Genomic DNA, 15502 nt, shown 5'->3' with positions numbered 1-15502 from the left:
GGTTTGTGCAGCAGAGGAGCGACAGCTAGTGATTTGCAACAGTACCGGGAGTGGATGCCTGGCAGCCGCCTTCCCTGCCTCTTGAGCACAGGCTGGGGGAAATGCAGCGGGCACTGAGTAAGCACCTACTAAGTGCCAAGCCCAGGGCCCCAACCATGGGCCCAGTCCTATGACTGGTCCACATCTAAGGTGACGACCAAAGCTTCTTGAGGGCAGAGCTTGCATCTTCTAAGCCTCTGTGACTCCCTGGCCTCAAGCCACTGAGCGCACAGTAGGTGCTCACAAAACCTACTCAGAGAGACTTTTCAAACAAGTGTGAAACTGTTCTAAGACTTCACTTTTCACGGGAATGCTCCTTTTTCCTTTATCAAAACCTTCTTAAAGAGCGTTTACTGATCAAGAAGAGGCGTGATAGAAGATGCTTTCATGATAAGGCAGAGTTTCTCAAGCTAATAACACTGGTTAAGTCCTGCTGGACTGTCATTTACTCTCTGGATTCTCACCATCTCCATAGCTCCACGGAGTCCGGCACAGTGACCAGCTCCCTGGAGAAGCCCACTAGGCCCCTGCAGAACTGAACGAATCCCCTTCTAAGCCAGCAGGCACGGCGTGGTTTTAAAGAAAACACTCTACATTAAGATCATGCCCGCCAGCCTCAGTTCCAAGAGGCTGATTCTCAACTGCCACTTGTCCCAAGGGACGCCAGTGAGAAAAGGGCGGGCAGCTGAGTACAAAGGCCTGCTGGACAAAGGGCCCAGGACACGAGCGCTGGGGATGCTGCCTCCCTTCCCAGCTGGTGAGACCCCTGGACCTGATGGGCAGGCCCTAAGTGCAGGGGGGTCTTACCGATAAATTCGTGGAGGAACACCAGGGAGGCGATGTAGCAGGCCAGACTGAGCAGCTCGGCCACCGTCATGAGCCAGTGCCAGGTCTGGATGGTCAGGGCCACCATTAGCAGCTCCGTGAGGATCAGCGACGTGAAGGAAATCGCCACAATGTGCACGAATTCCGACTCAAACAGCAGCAGCGCCCCGTACATGATGGTGCTCCCTGCAAAGGAGGAGGGAAGTCTGGGTGGGGAGGGGCTTCTGCTGCCCACGCAGCCCTCCCTCCTGGGAGCCGACGCCTCCCCATCCTTCCCCACCGAAGGCTCACCCTGCTCACTCACATCTGACTCCTTTTGTTTTTCCCATTCAGACATGAAAGGTACCATTTGTTAAAGGAGGTTAATGAGTGGTACTTTATGGAGGTTTGAAAGAGAGGCATCACATTCTAGTTTTCCTATGTTCCCTTTTGGCTGTATATAAGAGAGAGTTTTTTTTATTTTATTTTTTTCTTAACATCTTTATTGGAGTATAACTGCTTTACAGTGGTGTGTTAGTTTCTGCTGTATAACGAAGTGAATCAGCTATACATATACATACATCCCCGTATCTCCTCCCTCTTGCGTCTCCCTCCCACCCTCCCTATCCCACCCCTCTAGGTGGTCACAAAGCACCGAGCTGATCTCCCTGTGCTATGCGGCTGCTTCCCACTAGCTATCTATTTCACATTTGGTAGTGTATATATGTCCATGCCACTCTCTCACTTCGTCCCAGCTTACCCTTCCCCCTCCCCATGTCCTCAAGTCCATTCTCTATGTCTGTGTCTTTATTAATAGAGAGTTTATAATTGGATAGAGAGGGAGAGGGAGAGGAAGAGATAGAGAGGAAAAAAAGGAAAAGAGGCAGAGAGAGTAACTGTCTGGATTGGGTGGAACAAGAAATAGAAGTTTCTGTGTATTATTTTAAATGACAGATGTAGTCAGCCACAGAAGAACAAATACTGTACAATCCCACGTATATGAGGGATCTAAGTAGTCACATTCATAGAGACAAAGTAGAATGGTGACTACCAGGAACTGTGCGGAGGAAGGAAAGAGGCATTTGTTGTTGAATGGATACAGAGTTTCAGTTTTGCAAGATGAAAAAGTTCTGGAGATCTGTTTCACAACAACGTGAACATACTGGACACTACTGAACTGCACACTTAAGAAGAGTTAGATGGTAAATGTTATGCTTTGTCTCCTTTACCCCCCTCCCTGCCCCCAAACACAAAAAATGATAGGGACCACCAAGCGAGACCCTCAAAGAATTACGCACCTGCACTGAGGAGAGAAAGGAGAGTGGGGGAGGGTCCAGATAAGTGCATTTTCCTCCAGAATTGCAGGAACTCAATGGGGAATGTCTCACGTTGATCAAAAACGCTAGCTGCATGAGATTCCTGCTCAAGAGCAGGGCCAGGAGACCCTGAACCCCAAAACTCCTCAAATGACTGCCTATTACAACAGTGCTGGGGATGCAGGGGGTGCAATGAAGCACCACCGCTTGTTATTATGAACTTCCATGCAGGATTTACTTTCTTCAACCAGCTACATACATGTCACTTCGCTATACTTCTCAAAAAGAAAAAAACCCTCAAATTGTTTCAATGACAATTTAGCCTCCTAACAAATTCAACGGTCTACACTTTTTGACCACACATCCCATCAGAAAAAAACACTAAGAATGAATCCCTAATGGACGATGTGGATTTGTAAATTATCCATGTGTACCTGTGCAGACAGACATAGAGAGGTAGCAGGACCACTGTCCAAATATATCAGGTACGTTATAAAACATACATGACAACAGAAGTTCTAAAAAGAGGAAAAAATACATACAAAGAGAGGTTCTGACATTTCCTTTTCATATTCCAGTAAGTCGCCTTACAAAGCCTGTACAGTCTGAGGGACCCTCTCTGGAGGCCACAGAAGTAAATATGTTGTTCAAGAACTACAACTTGACTTCAGAAAAAGTATCAAAACATTCCAGAAAACGACCACTTTTTGTTACAATGACTTGAACACCCCAGCAGGGTTTGATTAGTATTAGTTGTACTTTTCTCTGACTTTGTCTCAGTTAAGCGGACAGCACCAGCTCACATGTGTGACTCTGTGCCTGATGAGCAAGGCCTTAGAACCCGAGGAGGGGGGCTCCCTCGGACACAATGCCACACTCCTTACTGCAATCTCAGGATGCCAGCTGCTTCTCTTTGTGTTCTACAGACAACAGAATGGTGAAGTTGACCCTGGGGCCAAGGCCAGAGCATAAGACGACAGGTGGTTTCACCCATCCTTACCTTGATAGATGCTGATCAAAACCCATATCAAGAATGTCTTGTAGGACAACGGCCGTCCCTGAATGAGAGAGAGGAAGACAGAGCGGGTTACCGTGCGGGGCTCATCCAGGGCACGAGCCACCGTCAGGCTACCCTCCACCAACCAGACAAGGCAACCTGCCTGTTTTCATCAAAACAGTGGTTCACACACATCAAAATACATTAAAGAAACAACGTTTTTTTAAAGAGAATTGATACTAGATGGAAATATTGGGTTGGCCCAAAAGTTCGTTCGGGTTTTTCCATAAGATGTTATGGAATAACCCGAACGAACTTTTGGGCCAACCCAATAAATCTGCTCTTTATCAAAAACCCCTTGAGGACCAACAAATGCAATTACACACACACATTTTTCAGGAGTGTACACAAAAGCACTTCCAGGAACAGACACAAGCTGCAGCTACAAAATGGAACTGTCAGGGGCTTTTTAAAAAGGCATTAGAAGGTTTGTTTTAAAAGCTGACGTATCACTGTACAGTTTAATATTCTTTACATGTGCATATCATACTTTAAGAAAAGACATATACTCCCACGCCTTCCTCTCAAAAGAAAGCCACCAGTTCAAGTGCGTTCACATCAGACATGGAGGGTCTGTGTGAAATATGTTAAAAGAGGGAGGGAGGGAGGGAAGAAGGAAGAAACGATGGATATGGAGGAAGGAAGGAAGGAAGGAGGAAGGGGCTCAGTGAACCTTGAGGAGATCCTTGTAGAGCTCAGGGTACAGCATGGCAACTTCTGACTTGACATCTTTGTCCAGGACCAGAGAAAACACAGGAAACATGGTATAGATGGTGGAGTACCTGGGAGAAAAAAAATCACCACAGGTAATATCCAGCCAGTGGAGTACGAGCCATGTGCTGCCCCAGCCTCTGGAGCCCAATTTCCATTCCTTCATTCAACTACTACGTACTGAGCACCTGGTATGTGCCAGGGCCAGCTCGAAGCACTGGAGATTCAAGATGAAAAGCAGACCATAACGCCTGCCCTCGGAGAGCTTCCGTGCTGGTCGGTGAGTCAAAAAACAAATTCAGTGAACTATACCGTGTGCTGGAGGTAAAGTGCTGAGGAGGGAAATAGAACGGGGAAGAGGGAATGAGACATGGGGTGGGGTGGTGCAATTTTAGAGAGGGTGGACAGGAGACGGGGCATTTGAGAAAACACCCACAAGATGTGAGGGGGAGGCCATGCCAATATCCGAGGGAAGAGCATCCCAGGCAGAGAGAACAGCAAGTGCAAAGGCCTTGAGGTGGAGGCATGTCTGTCCTGTTTGAAGAACAGCGAGGCTGCCAGTCTGGGTGGAGCTGAGTGGGTGAGGGGGAAAGCGAAGAGATGAGAACCAAGAGGGAAGAGGGGACCAGATCATGGGGGGGGCCACATGGAGCACGGCTCAGGGAACCCCTGGTTCTATTCTGGTATGTTCTGCCACTCTTCCAGGACCTGACAAAGGACAGGCCATTTTTCCAATTAGAAGCAGGCAGAATTCCAGTGCCTACTCTCAGGCTGAACATAAGAAGATGGAAGGCATGCTTTGTAAGACTCCACTGGGACCAGCCGGCCTCCCTGTGCTTCCCACCTTGGTAACCAGGGGAGCGCCCTGCCAGCATCTCTATCTAGGGCATGTGGTAACCAAACTCCACCTACCTGGGGAATTCAGAGACTGAGCACACCCTCTCAAAAGGTCAAAAGGAACGTCCTAAATTCCAGGTCAGGAACAGGGGGTGGGTTTGATAGCAAACGTAGCAAACATCCAAGGGACAGCGTGCCTCACAGGTCAGTGGCACGCAGTGGCCAAGCTCTATCAGGGGTAACCCGGAGAGAGCAAGGCTCTGGCCGCCTCAGAGACCCACCAGCAGGATGGTCCACTATGGGCAGCCATGGCAGAGAGGGTACTTTCCAGATGCCCCTTCCACTTTTTCTAAGACCCCCCGGTGATTTCCTAAGAAATCACAGTCTGTGAAGCTTCGCTCTTGCCTGGTGTGCCAATCAGCTGACAACCTCAGGCTCTCGTGGGCGAGCATTCTTCAACCATCAGGTATGAATGGACCACAAACAGATCGGACACTGCATCCGCAATTTGGTTAAGGGCTTACCAGTTCAAAAACGTATTCATTCAAGAAGGTTCTAAACCAGACTGCCAGACCTGCCTTGACTTGGGGACTGAAGGGTCTTCACATGATGCTTCCTCCTTCTTCTGTGGCATTTTAGGGAGGTTTCATTAAAAATTAATACCTTGCCTGGACTTCCTTACCCAATGATGAGGAATCCTTGATAGAGAGGAACGGAGGCAAAGTAAAACACGGAGGAAAAGACAGCCTGTGCCGAGGAAAAAGGAGGATGTTACCAAAAACCATGACCAAAGCCCTTGTGTTTGTATCAGAAAAATAACAGCCATCGCTTACAGAGCACTTATTTTACACCCGCACGGTTACGGTGCTTTAAGTATATTAGCTCATTTAATTACTACAGCAACCCTGTGAAGGAGATACTGTTATCATCATCCCCATTTTACAGATGAGGGAAGTAAGGCACAGAGAGGTTAAGTGACTTGCCCAAGATAGCACAGCTCATAAGGGACAGAGCCAGGAGTCACACCAGAGAGTTTAGCTCCAGGGTCCACTCTCAGCTCCTCTGTGAACATTTATTAAGTTACACAAGCTGGACCTGGAAATACTTTGTATCTGATCTCAGTGAATCTCCAGAAGAACGCATGAGATCAAGTCCTAATATCCCCTACATTTTACAGAAGGGGAAACTGAGCACATAAATGGCCCTGCGGGACTCAAGCCCAGTTCTGTCTCCAGAGCCCACACTCCTGACGGCTCAGAATTACCACCTCTCTGGGTGTACAATCGATAAACGAGTTGGTGTACGTACTGGAAACAGGTAGGGGAAAATATCCTCCACTGTGAGGATATGCACCAGTTACCCTTAGGACCGCAGAGAAGGCTTCACTTCTCATATTACATGTTTCACTCTTCTTGGAAATTTTTACAAAGAGCCCACAACCTGCTACTTTTGCAATTAGACAAAAGCAATAATGATATTTACGAACCCCTACTGAAATGTCTGCTTCCGGATTTGGAAAATATTAGCTACTGGCAGTGAAAAGTAGGCTAGGGAGATAAAATCAGGCTTGATGCTCTGTTACTTCCTTCTCTGAACACCTACCCGCCAACAGAAGCAAAGTGACCTCAAAGCTAATTTCTATCAGTATAAAACCTACGGGAGGCCAGGGACAACTGTTGCCTAAAGGCTTTTTAAAAACTGAACGTGGAGGAAAAGGCTGGGCCAGGCTAGTGGTTAAAAAGAGCGTGGGACAGAGACCCCTTCCCCGTATCACCCGCTGTGGGTGTTCGCTTGGCACAGAGCTCAGAACACAGGTGGCACCTAGAGCCATGGTCACGGGGAGCCCCGGCCACACCCGGTCGTGATTTCAGAACTGAAAGGTGAAATCCGTTTTTCAAATGACTTCTCACCCAGGCTGGGCCACTGCACAGGAAGGATGGTTATAAAGACGTCAAGAATCTGGTGTTCAGTCTTACAGATCAACACCAGGAGCCTCGTTCTCTAAAAGGGCCAGACTGACCATAAAGCCTTCACCCTGGAAAGAGCACTGTGGAAAATAAAAATGCTATGTCTTCATCTATCTAAGAGCCCACTGTCAAGGTGCAATTCGAACGGGACTTGCTCTCAGCCAGTCACTTTCAGCACAGTGGACAGGGTTAAGGGCGTTTTTTTTGGCTTTTTTTTTTTTTTTTTTTTCCTACAGCACAAAGAACAATTCCTCATGCTAGAATTTTTTTTTCTGAATCGATGTTCTTGGTAACATACAGGCATTACAGAAGTCAGCTCATCCAGGCCAGCTTTTGTGTGTTTGCCCAGGGACAAGCTGATTAATCTCCCAGTGATTAAAACCATGACATTATCCAGTTCAGTTGATGAGCTAACATAAAATAAAAGTACAGATGTGGTCTGATGAACCGTAGCAGCTGTTGGCGTTTAGACTGTGTTGATGAAAATCACTGTAAGCCTCCTTCCCTCATAAATGCAATACATGCTGAAAACATAACCCCACCACCACCACCAAAGGCATGGATGAGCCAGTGGATGGTGAATTGTCATGTACACCACGCAGCACCACTTGACCCTTTAGGGCAGGGTGTCTTTCATGTATGATTAAACACCTTTCCCACAAAGTAAAACATCACCTTAGGTTTATACATTAGCCTGTTTTGTTTTTATTAATGATGGTAAGGACGCCTTCAGCACTTGATGCCTTATAAAACTCTCTGCTTTTCAAAGCAGCCCTGTCTGAGGGGCAAGGGCCAAGATGCTTGAATGGAGTGATGGAGAGGTCTGATGCCCACTTTACAGGTGGAAAGACTGAAGCCCAGAGTGGTAACGTGACTTGCTCAAGGTCTCAGAGATACCTGATGATATGGGTTCCAAGATGTCCCATTCCTATGTTCTCACCACTTAACTGGGGGTATTTTTCACCTAAACGCCCAAGGAGGAAAGTCAGCCAATAGTTTTTCAACACCCAAAATGTTTCCTTTCCCTCCCTTTGGCCTCCTTCCTAATACAACTTCATTGCCACAGCCTGATGACAGACTTTGAAGGAGCTGGGGAGAGAGAAGATGGGAAAATACCTTACACGTTCTAGAATCTTTTTGTGAAAAAGCAAGATGTAACTCCCTGAGAGGACTGACGATTGGGATAACTACGCTGGACTCCCAGCCAGGCTGCACTGGAGGCAGAAGCAAGATGCCCTGGGCTGCGCAGCCCTCGCTAAGCGCCCCCCTGCATGTGGAAGCAGCAGCTGGCCCTGTGGATGGAGGGCAGAGGGGCACACCTGCATTAAGAGCACAGGTACCGGAATCCCCTGCCTGCGTAGACTAAATCCCTGAGAGACACTGCACTGATTTCTCGCCCACACTGAGCCTCAGCCTCCCCATCTGCGGAATGGGCACAGGCTACAGTGAGGACTGCAGGTGAGCCCGCATTGTGAACACTTAGCCTGACGCCCAGGGTACAGGAAGCACTCAAGAAAAGCAAGTTATTCTTCTTTTGTGGCTGCTCTCTGTAGGTCCTTGCTTCTGCATGTGGAAACCTCAGGGCCGGAGTATTCACTCGGCATTTAACTCTGCATCTTTGCCTCTGGCAAACTAAGGATAACAACTCACCCCAATATGAGCACCCGGGTCATTTACACTACCGCCCACTTGGTGCCAAGCCCTGGCAAGGCACCACTGCTAACGCTCACATCCGCTCCGCACAGCAAGCACAGCCTTCGCCCCCAACACAGGAAGGCTTCGCGGCGGCCACTCCAAGCTCTATCGCCCAGAGTGTGGCCGGGGGGTTGGGGGAGGGGGAATTGAAACTGGCCAGGCCGGGGTAACAGCTCCAAAGTGGAGACTAATTCTCAGGCCCATGGCAACCACACAGCTGTGCGCACCTGCCCACCCACCTGCATGGTGCTGATGCAGAGGCTCCTGTGGATCACAAACTGGCTGAGGGCGGCCGAGCGCTTGTAGCTATTCCGGCCATGCACCATGAGTAACCGGCCAAGGTGCTTGAACTGAGTGATGGAGAAGTCCGCAGCCAGCGAAGCCTGTTTTCCTTCCTAAAATCCGACAAAATTGGGCACCGTCAGGAGCACAGGAGGTCAAGGCACTTTTTTTTTTTTTTAACTGAAAAAGCAAGAAACTGTAAGGAGATTTTTGAAGAACTTCAATAAAGAGGTTCTTTGATTTCCAGCTATACACGGTTGGTGGTCTGAGTCTAAATTTGATTTTAAAAGAGGAATTTATTTAAATAAAAAACATTCATAAGCGCAGATACTCATAATTGGGAGGTCAAACGGATCTAGCATTAAGCCTTGGGGGTTAGGCCCAACCCATAATGTGTATCAGAAGCAAAGAATCATTCTAAGATAGGCATTTAGAACTCAGCTCAGTTCAGAGTTAAACATATGGGGGAGGGGGCACAGCTCATGCTACCAACAATACTAAATTGAACATTCCCAAACATACAGCTTTGCATGTTCATAGAACTGGAAATAATTTATAGTGCAGCCATATTATGGGATTCTCTAATTTTAAAAGGTACATGACGGATGCCACTAATGGGACAGATGGACATCACGGCCTCCTGGTGTGATGCGACAGGAAGGCACAAACTCCCCTTATGTGCTCCTCACACCAAAAACACAGAAGCTGAATCAAATCCATCCAACCCACAGACATCATGGGATGTTCCACAACTGCCCCAAACGCTTCCAAAATATCAAAGTCGTGAAACACACCGCCTCCCCCCACAAAAGAGGTGGAGAGAAGTGTTCTCCATTCAAGAAGAGTAAAGAGACACGAAGACGCGGGAATAAATGCACTGCATGATGCTTCACTGCTTCATGGAGATTTCCTTTTAAACACCTTGAGGACAACTAGGGAAATGAGACCATGAATATTACATAATATTATCATATCAATGTTACACTTGGGGTGATGCTGTTATTTTGCTTATGTAGAAGAATACACCTGCTCTTAAGAGATCCAAGCTGAAGTATTTAGGGGTAACATATCTGCAACTCACTTTCAGCTGATTCTGAGAAAGCCGGAGAGAGAGAGGGGAGGAAGAGCGGAGGGAGAATGCTGCAACTGTTTACAACTGGTAAATTACAGCAGAGAGTAGACAGGTGTTCACTGTTCTATTTCAACTTTTCTGAAGGAGTTACATTTTTCAAAATAAAAAGGTCGAGGCAAGAGTTACATTTTTCAAAATAAAAAGGTCGAGGCAACATACAAAATGGTGGCTCTACATGTTCTGATGTATAAAGAAATCTAAGATATAACAGATTTAAGCAAGTTGCATTAAAAAAAAGCATAGTGGGGCTTCCCTGGTGGCGCAGTGGTTAAGAATCTGCCTGCCAATGCAGGGGACACGGGTTCGAGCCCTGGTCTGGGAAGATCCCACATGCCGCGGAGCAACTAAGCCCATGAGCCACAACTACTGAGCCTGCGCGTCTGGAGCCTGTGCTCCGCAACGGGAGAGGCCGCGACAGTGAGAGGCCCGCGCACCGTGATGAAGAGTGGCCCCCGCTCTCCACAGCTGGAGAAAGCCCTCGCACAGCAATGAAGACCCAACACAGCCAAAAATAAATTAATTAATTAAATAAATTTTAAAAAAAAAGCATAGTATAACGTTTTAAATTTTACATTCTATGTGGAAATAATGTATATACATGTGTAAGATGTATGTATGCATACATATGTATTTATGTGTGTGTATATATAATATTATATACATACCCATAATTACTAGTATAGAAATAGACAAAACTTCTGGAATAACCAATGTTACTAGTTTTATACCGCCATCTAAAAGAAAGGATGCACTTTATCCATTTCTAAATTGTTTCGGGTTTTTTTTTTACAGTGAGCACTTTTTTAGACTCCAAAAACCAAAGGAATCAGAATATAATTCTGAACAGAAGGGAAAATGTTTTAGTACTATCAGCATCGTGTAAAGAATTCCATCTATTAAACTCAAGTGTGCTTCTTAAAACCTGCATTAAAGGAATCCATACAGATTTCAGACATAACAACTCCTTCAAGGATCACTTAACTCTGCAATTTCAAGTAACTGTCAACTGGATGAGAACCAGAAAACCAGGAAAAAAAAAAAAAAAGGTGGAAAAGAAAAAACATTTTTGGAAATTCCAAATGCAGGAATGTATGGAAGGAAACACATAAGGGAGCATCTCCAGCCCTCACTCCCGGCCTCTGTACTCTTACTTTACACACTGTGCTAACAAACGTGGTGACCAGCCTCCTTGCCTACAGTCACCGCAAGATCACAAACGAGAGAGGGCAGGGTAAACTATACACGGCAGGCACACAGTTGACAAGGAAGGAAAGAGGAAAACTACTGTACTATAACACACAAACTCAGCCTTTTAATGAGGGGCAAACCACGCCACATTCTTCCATAATCCCCAAGAGATCACCCCCACAGTGTGATAGCTAATGCTTTTACTGACAACACTCCCAGGAAAGAGTTTGAAGTACATTCGCTGCACCCTAAGAACGTAGCAAAACACTTTAAAAAATTAGGTTTTGGCAAGCAAAGACTCAGCATCTGTCTGTAAGATAACAGTGCTAGGGATCTGTGACTTGCAGATAGTAATACTAGGTAATTATGATACATGATTCCTTATGCTCTGTAATTCTAATCTAGAATTTCCAGAAGCATTAAAGCTGTGTCTTGGAGGGAAAATGAAACTCCAGCTGGTGGAGCAACTCCCAGCTAACGACACAACCACTTCACATCCTAACGACAACCACTCGGCAGAGATCAGCGCACACACGCCCCCACCCCCACCCCACGGGCTCACCTTTCCCTCGACACCCACACCGCAGTCAGATTCCTGGATCATACTGACGTCATTGCCTCCATCACCTGCGGGTCACCCAGACCAGAGAGAAGAGTCAGGAAATTAGGGAGAGGCAATAAACATAACCTCGCTTTTCATTGTTACTTTAAATAATCATACAGGTGCTGCCTTTCACTGCATGCTAAGTGTCTTTTCTGTTCTGCTCCACTTAATCGCTCCAGCAACCTGCAGCATCAGGTTCTTATTTTACAGGCAGAGGAGCTGAGAGTCAGAGGAACCAGGTGACTGGCTGAGGGTCCTGGCCACTGAGTCACTGAGCAAGGGAACTGTGTCCATAGCACGTGGGCACTTACAACACCGCATGCCCTGCCTCCAAGGTGTGGGTGTCTCGTCATTATCAGCAATGACAGACGTTGCACGTAGGGAACACTTACTGTGAGTGCAGCAAGCACTTCTTAAATGCTACTGCCCCTCTGAATCCTCATAAGCACCATGTGAGAGAACCACATTACTCTCCCCTTCTACCAATGAGCAGACAGGCTCAGCTGGGGGAAGGAAGCCCTCCGGGACCCTCAGCTAGGAAAAACCAGCAGTTTGGACCCAGATTCCTCTCCGCAGTGTGGTCTTAGCCCCCAGGCATTGTTGCGTCCCATGTCACTGGCAAAGGAAGCGCAAGCTAAGGAGGAAAGCCCTCAGCATGCTTCTCGACTCTTTCTCAAAGCAAAATACTTAAAAAATAATAATAATAATAACAAAAATAGGGCCAAAGGGGGAGGGGGTGTCAATATCACGGCCTGAATAAAGTGGCCTGGGAACCTGAACACCAGGGCAGCAGGACCCCGTCACCCCTGGGGAAGGTCGCTCTGCGCAGCCGCGGCAGCCCTACCTACTGCACACGTGAGTTTCCCCGTGCGCTCCTGGAGCAGGCGTACGATCTGGGCCTTCTGGGTGGGCGCGCAGCGGCAGCAGACCACGGCCGGGCACTGGCAGGCCAGCTCCATGAACTCGTACTCGTAGTACTTGAGGCAAACCTGGCGGGGATCAGGGAGAGGTGGTGCGTCGGCCAAGGCCCCTCCCACACGGCAGCTCCCGGGAGGAGCCTGCTGGCGGGGGTCCCCGTGCCCACCTCCAGGGAGTCTCCGGAGATGACCAGGGCACAGTCGTGCTTCCTGCGGAAGGCGTTCAGCTCGAGGTGGGCCTCGCCGCGGTTGGTCACCTGGAAGGAAAGACAGGATGACGGAGGCCTTGCTCTCCGAAGCTGGTGGAACAACAAACAGTGGCTTCCTGCAGCCTCGTGAAGACCATGGCCGCCGGCCCGGGACCCCACCCCTCCCCTGCCCCCAGAGCCAGAGCCAAATTAGATCCTGTTTGCTCTGACTCTGTGGGAATCCGGAGGGCCCGTAGGCCAACCATCCCCTCGCACTTCCCCCAGGATGGCTGTGACCCACATAATAAAAATAAGAGCACAAAGCCACTGTGCTTTCATTCTGTGCCAGGCACTGTGCAAACAAGCACTTTTCAAGCATTTTCACCCCATTTGTTTCTCACAAGGACTCTTCGAGGTGCATGATGATAATAGTTCTACTTTACATCTAAGGAAACTGACACAGGGCAAGATTTGTTAGCCTGGCTACAGTGTCACAGCCCGTCCACTGCAGAGCAGGCCTTGGAAGCCAGGCATCCAGCAGGGGCTTTTCTAAGAAGGACCAGGTGTTAAATATGACACGCTCTGTGGACCATACAGCCTGTCACAACTACCCAACTCTGCCGCTACAGTGCCAAAGCAGCCACAGACAATACGTAAATAGATGGGTAGATCTTGTGTTTAAATAAAACTTTATTTACAAAAACAGGTGGCCGGCACACGGGCCATAGTTTGCAACCCCTGAATTCTAGAGCATACAGTGTGTTCTCACTATGTGCAATAGTTATGTTCTGGAAAGTTGCTGTGAATACTGAATTAGTGATTTTTAAACCACTGCTCCTGGGGGAGATACAGGGCTAGCTAGGCTCCTATAAGCCTCTGGTTACAATATTTTTGTCCATCAGTCAATACATAACCTCATTTTCTATGTGCCTCTGTTTAAAGACATCTTTGAAAATATGTACTGTTGAAATAAATCAGAGAAAGACAAGTACTGCATGATATCACTTATATGTACAATCTAAAAAATAAAACAAACTAGTGAATACAACAAAAAAGAAACAGACCCACAGATATAGAGAACAAACTAGTGGTTACCAAGTGGGAGAGGGAAGCAGGGAGGGGCAAGACAGGGGTAGGGGATTAAGAGGTACAAACTACTATGTATAAAATAAGGGGCTGGCGGAGTCAAGATGGCGGTGTGGGAAGACGCAGAGTTTGTGTCTCCCCACAACTAGGGAACCTGCTGGATGCTGGTGGGGGACCTCAACACCCCAAGAGATGGGAGGAATGCTCAAGCGAACCGGTAAGACGTGGGGGGACTGAGGGTGGAAGAGAAGTGGAGGCCGGACAGGACCGGTGCCCCTGAGGGGTGGCTGAGACGGGGGAGGGGTTCCCACGCCTGGAGGGACCCTCAGGGGCTCGGATGGGGGGTGGAGTGCACCAAGCGTTTCCCCTGCCCAATCGGCCAGGGAAGTCTGCCTGGCTCTCAGGCCGGGTCCTACGCCCTCAGAGGCCCCCTCCAGGCCCCATTGGTCCTGTGGGTGTAGGAAGGAGGCCGGGGGAGAACAGGAGAGGCAGGCGGGAGAGGCCCTTGGGGACTGGAGGAGAGCAGCAGAGGGCGATTGCCCCACCCACTCGAGCCCTGCTGGGCTCCCAGGTGGGGTCCCCCACCCTCTGAGACCAGAGGCAGGAGGCACACCTGGGCCCCTTCTGTTCTGTTGAGCTTAAGCCCCACCCCCTACACCCCCAGGGCCTTTTCCAGCCCTGTGGGTCCTAAGCATAGGCCTGCCCACCGCCCAAATCCCACCCCTGCTTAGGCCCCACCCTCCACAGCCAAGGCCTTTGCCACCTTTTTTTTTTTCTTTCTCCTTCTCTTTTTTATTATTGTGGTTCTGTTTTACCTTCCAGTTGTTGTTTCATCTATGTTTTTATTTTTATATTCTTTCTAACATATCTGTTAGTTTCCTAGTCTAATTTTATATTTTACTTCGTTATTGTTCTTTTTTTTTTTGCCGCCCCACATGGCTTACAGGATCTTGGTTCATGAGCCAGGGGTTGGGCTGAAGCTCCTGTGGTGGGAGCTCCAAGTCTGAACCACTGGACTAACAGAGAACCCCAGACCCCAGGGAATATTCATCGGAATGAGGTCTCCCGAAGGTCCTCACGTCGGCACCAAGACCCAGCTCTATCCAACAGCCTACAAACTCCAGTGTTGGAAGCCTCAGGCCAAACAACCAGTAAAACAGGAACACAATCCCACTCATCAAAAAAAAAAAAAAAAAAAAATGAGACAGCAAAAAAAATATCTCAGAGATGAAGGAGCAAGGTAAAAACCTACAAGACCAAATAAATGAAGAGGTAACAGGCAATCTACCTGAAAAAGAATTCAGACAGTAGAGATGATCCTGAATCTCAGAAATAGAATGAAGGCCCGGATTGAGAAAATACAAGAAATGTTTAACAAAGATCTAGAAGAACTAAAGAACAAACAGAGTTGAACAACACAATAACTGAAATGAAAAATACACTAGAAGGAATCAATAACAGAATAACTGAGGCAGAAGAATGAATAAGTGAGCTGGAAGACAAACTGGTGGAAATAACTGCCGAGAAGCAGAATAAAGAAGGAAAAGAACTGAAGACAGTCTCAGAGACCTCTGGGACAACAATAAATGCACCAACATTCGAATTATAGGGGTCCCAGAAGAAAAAGAGAAAAAGAGAAAAAGAAAGGGTCTGAGAAAATATCTGAAGAGATTATAGTA

At 47.7% G+C, this 15502-nt stretch overlaps 1 protein-coding gene across 1 annotated transcript in view; it reads right to left on the bottom strand.

Moving 5' to 3' along the window:
- ATP9A (ATPase phospholipid transporting 9A (putative)) overlaps window positions 1–15502 on the bottom strand; it is a 134405-nt gene that overhangs the window by 4937 nt on the left and 113966 nt on the right. Inside the window, exons 20-27 of the mRNA XM_061209403.1 lie at window positions 12717–12806; window positions 12477–12621; window positions 11591–11655; window positions 8666–8821; window positions 5447–5511; window positions 3890–3998; window positions 3160–3217; window positions 847–1050 (exon numbers count right to left, since the gene is read on the bottom strand). Coding sequence (XP_061065386.1) covers window positions 847–1050; window positions 3160–3217; window positions 3890–3998; window positions 5447–5511; window positions 8666–8821; window positions 11591–11655; window positions 12477–12621; window positions 12717–12806 — 892 coding nt within the window. The remainder of the gene's footprint in view (window positions 1–846; window positions 1051–3159; window positions 3218–3889; window positions 3999–5446; window positions 5512–8665; window positions 8822–11590; window positions 11656–12476; window positions 12622–12716; window positions 12807–15502) is intronic.

The sequence above is a fragment of the Eubalaena glacialis genome, chromosome 13 (genome assembly GCF_028564815.1).
Source record: "Eubalaena glacialis isolate mEubGla1 chromosome 13, mEubGla1.1.hap2.+ XY, whole genome shotgun sequence".
NCBI classification, from domain to species: domain Eukaryota; kingdom Metazoa; phylum Chordata; class Mammalia; order Artiodactyla; family Balaenidae; genus Eubalaena; species Eubalaena glacialis.
This window is presented reverse-complemented; position numbering and strand designations above follow the sequence as displayed.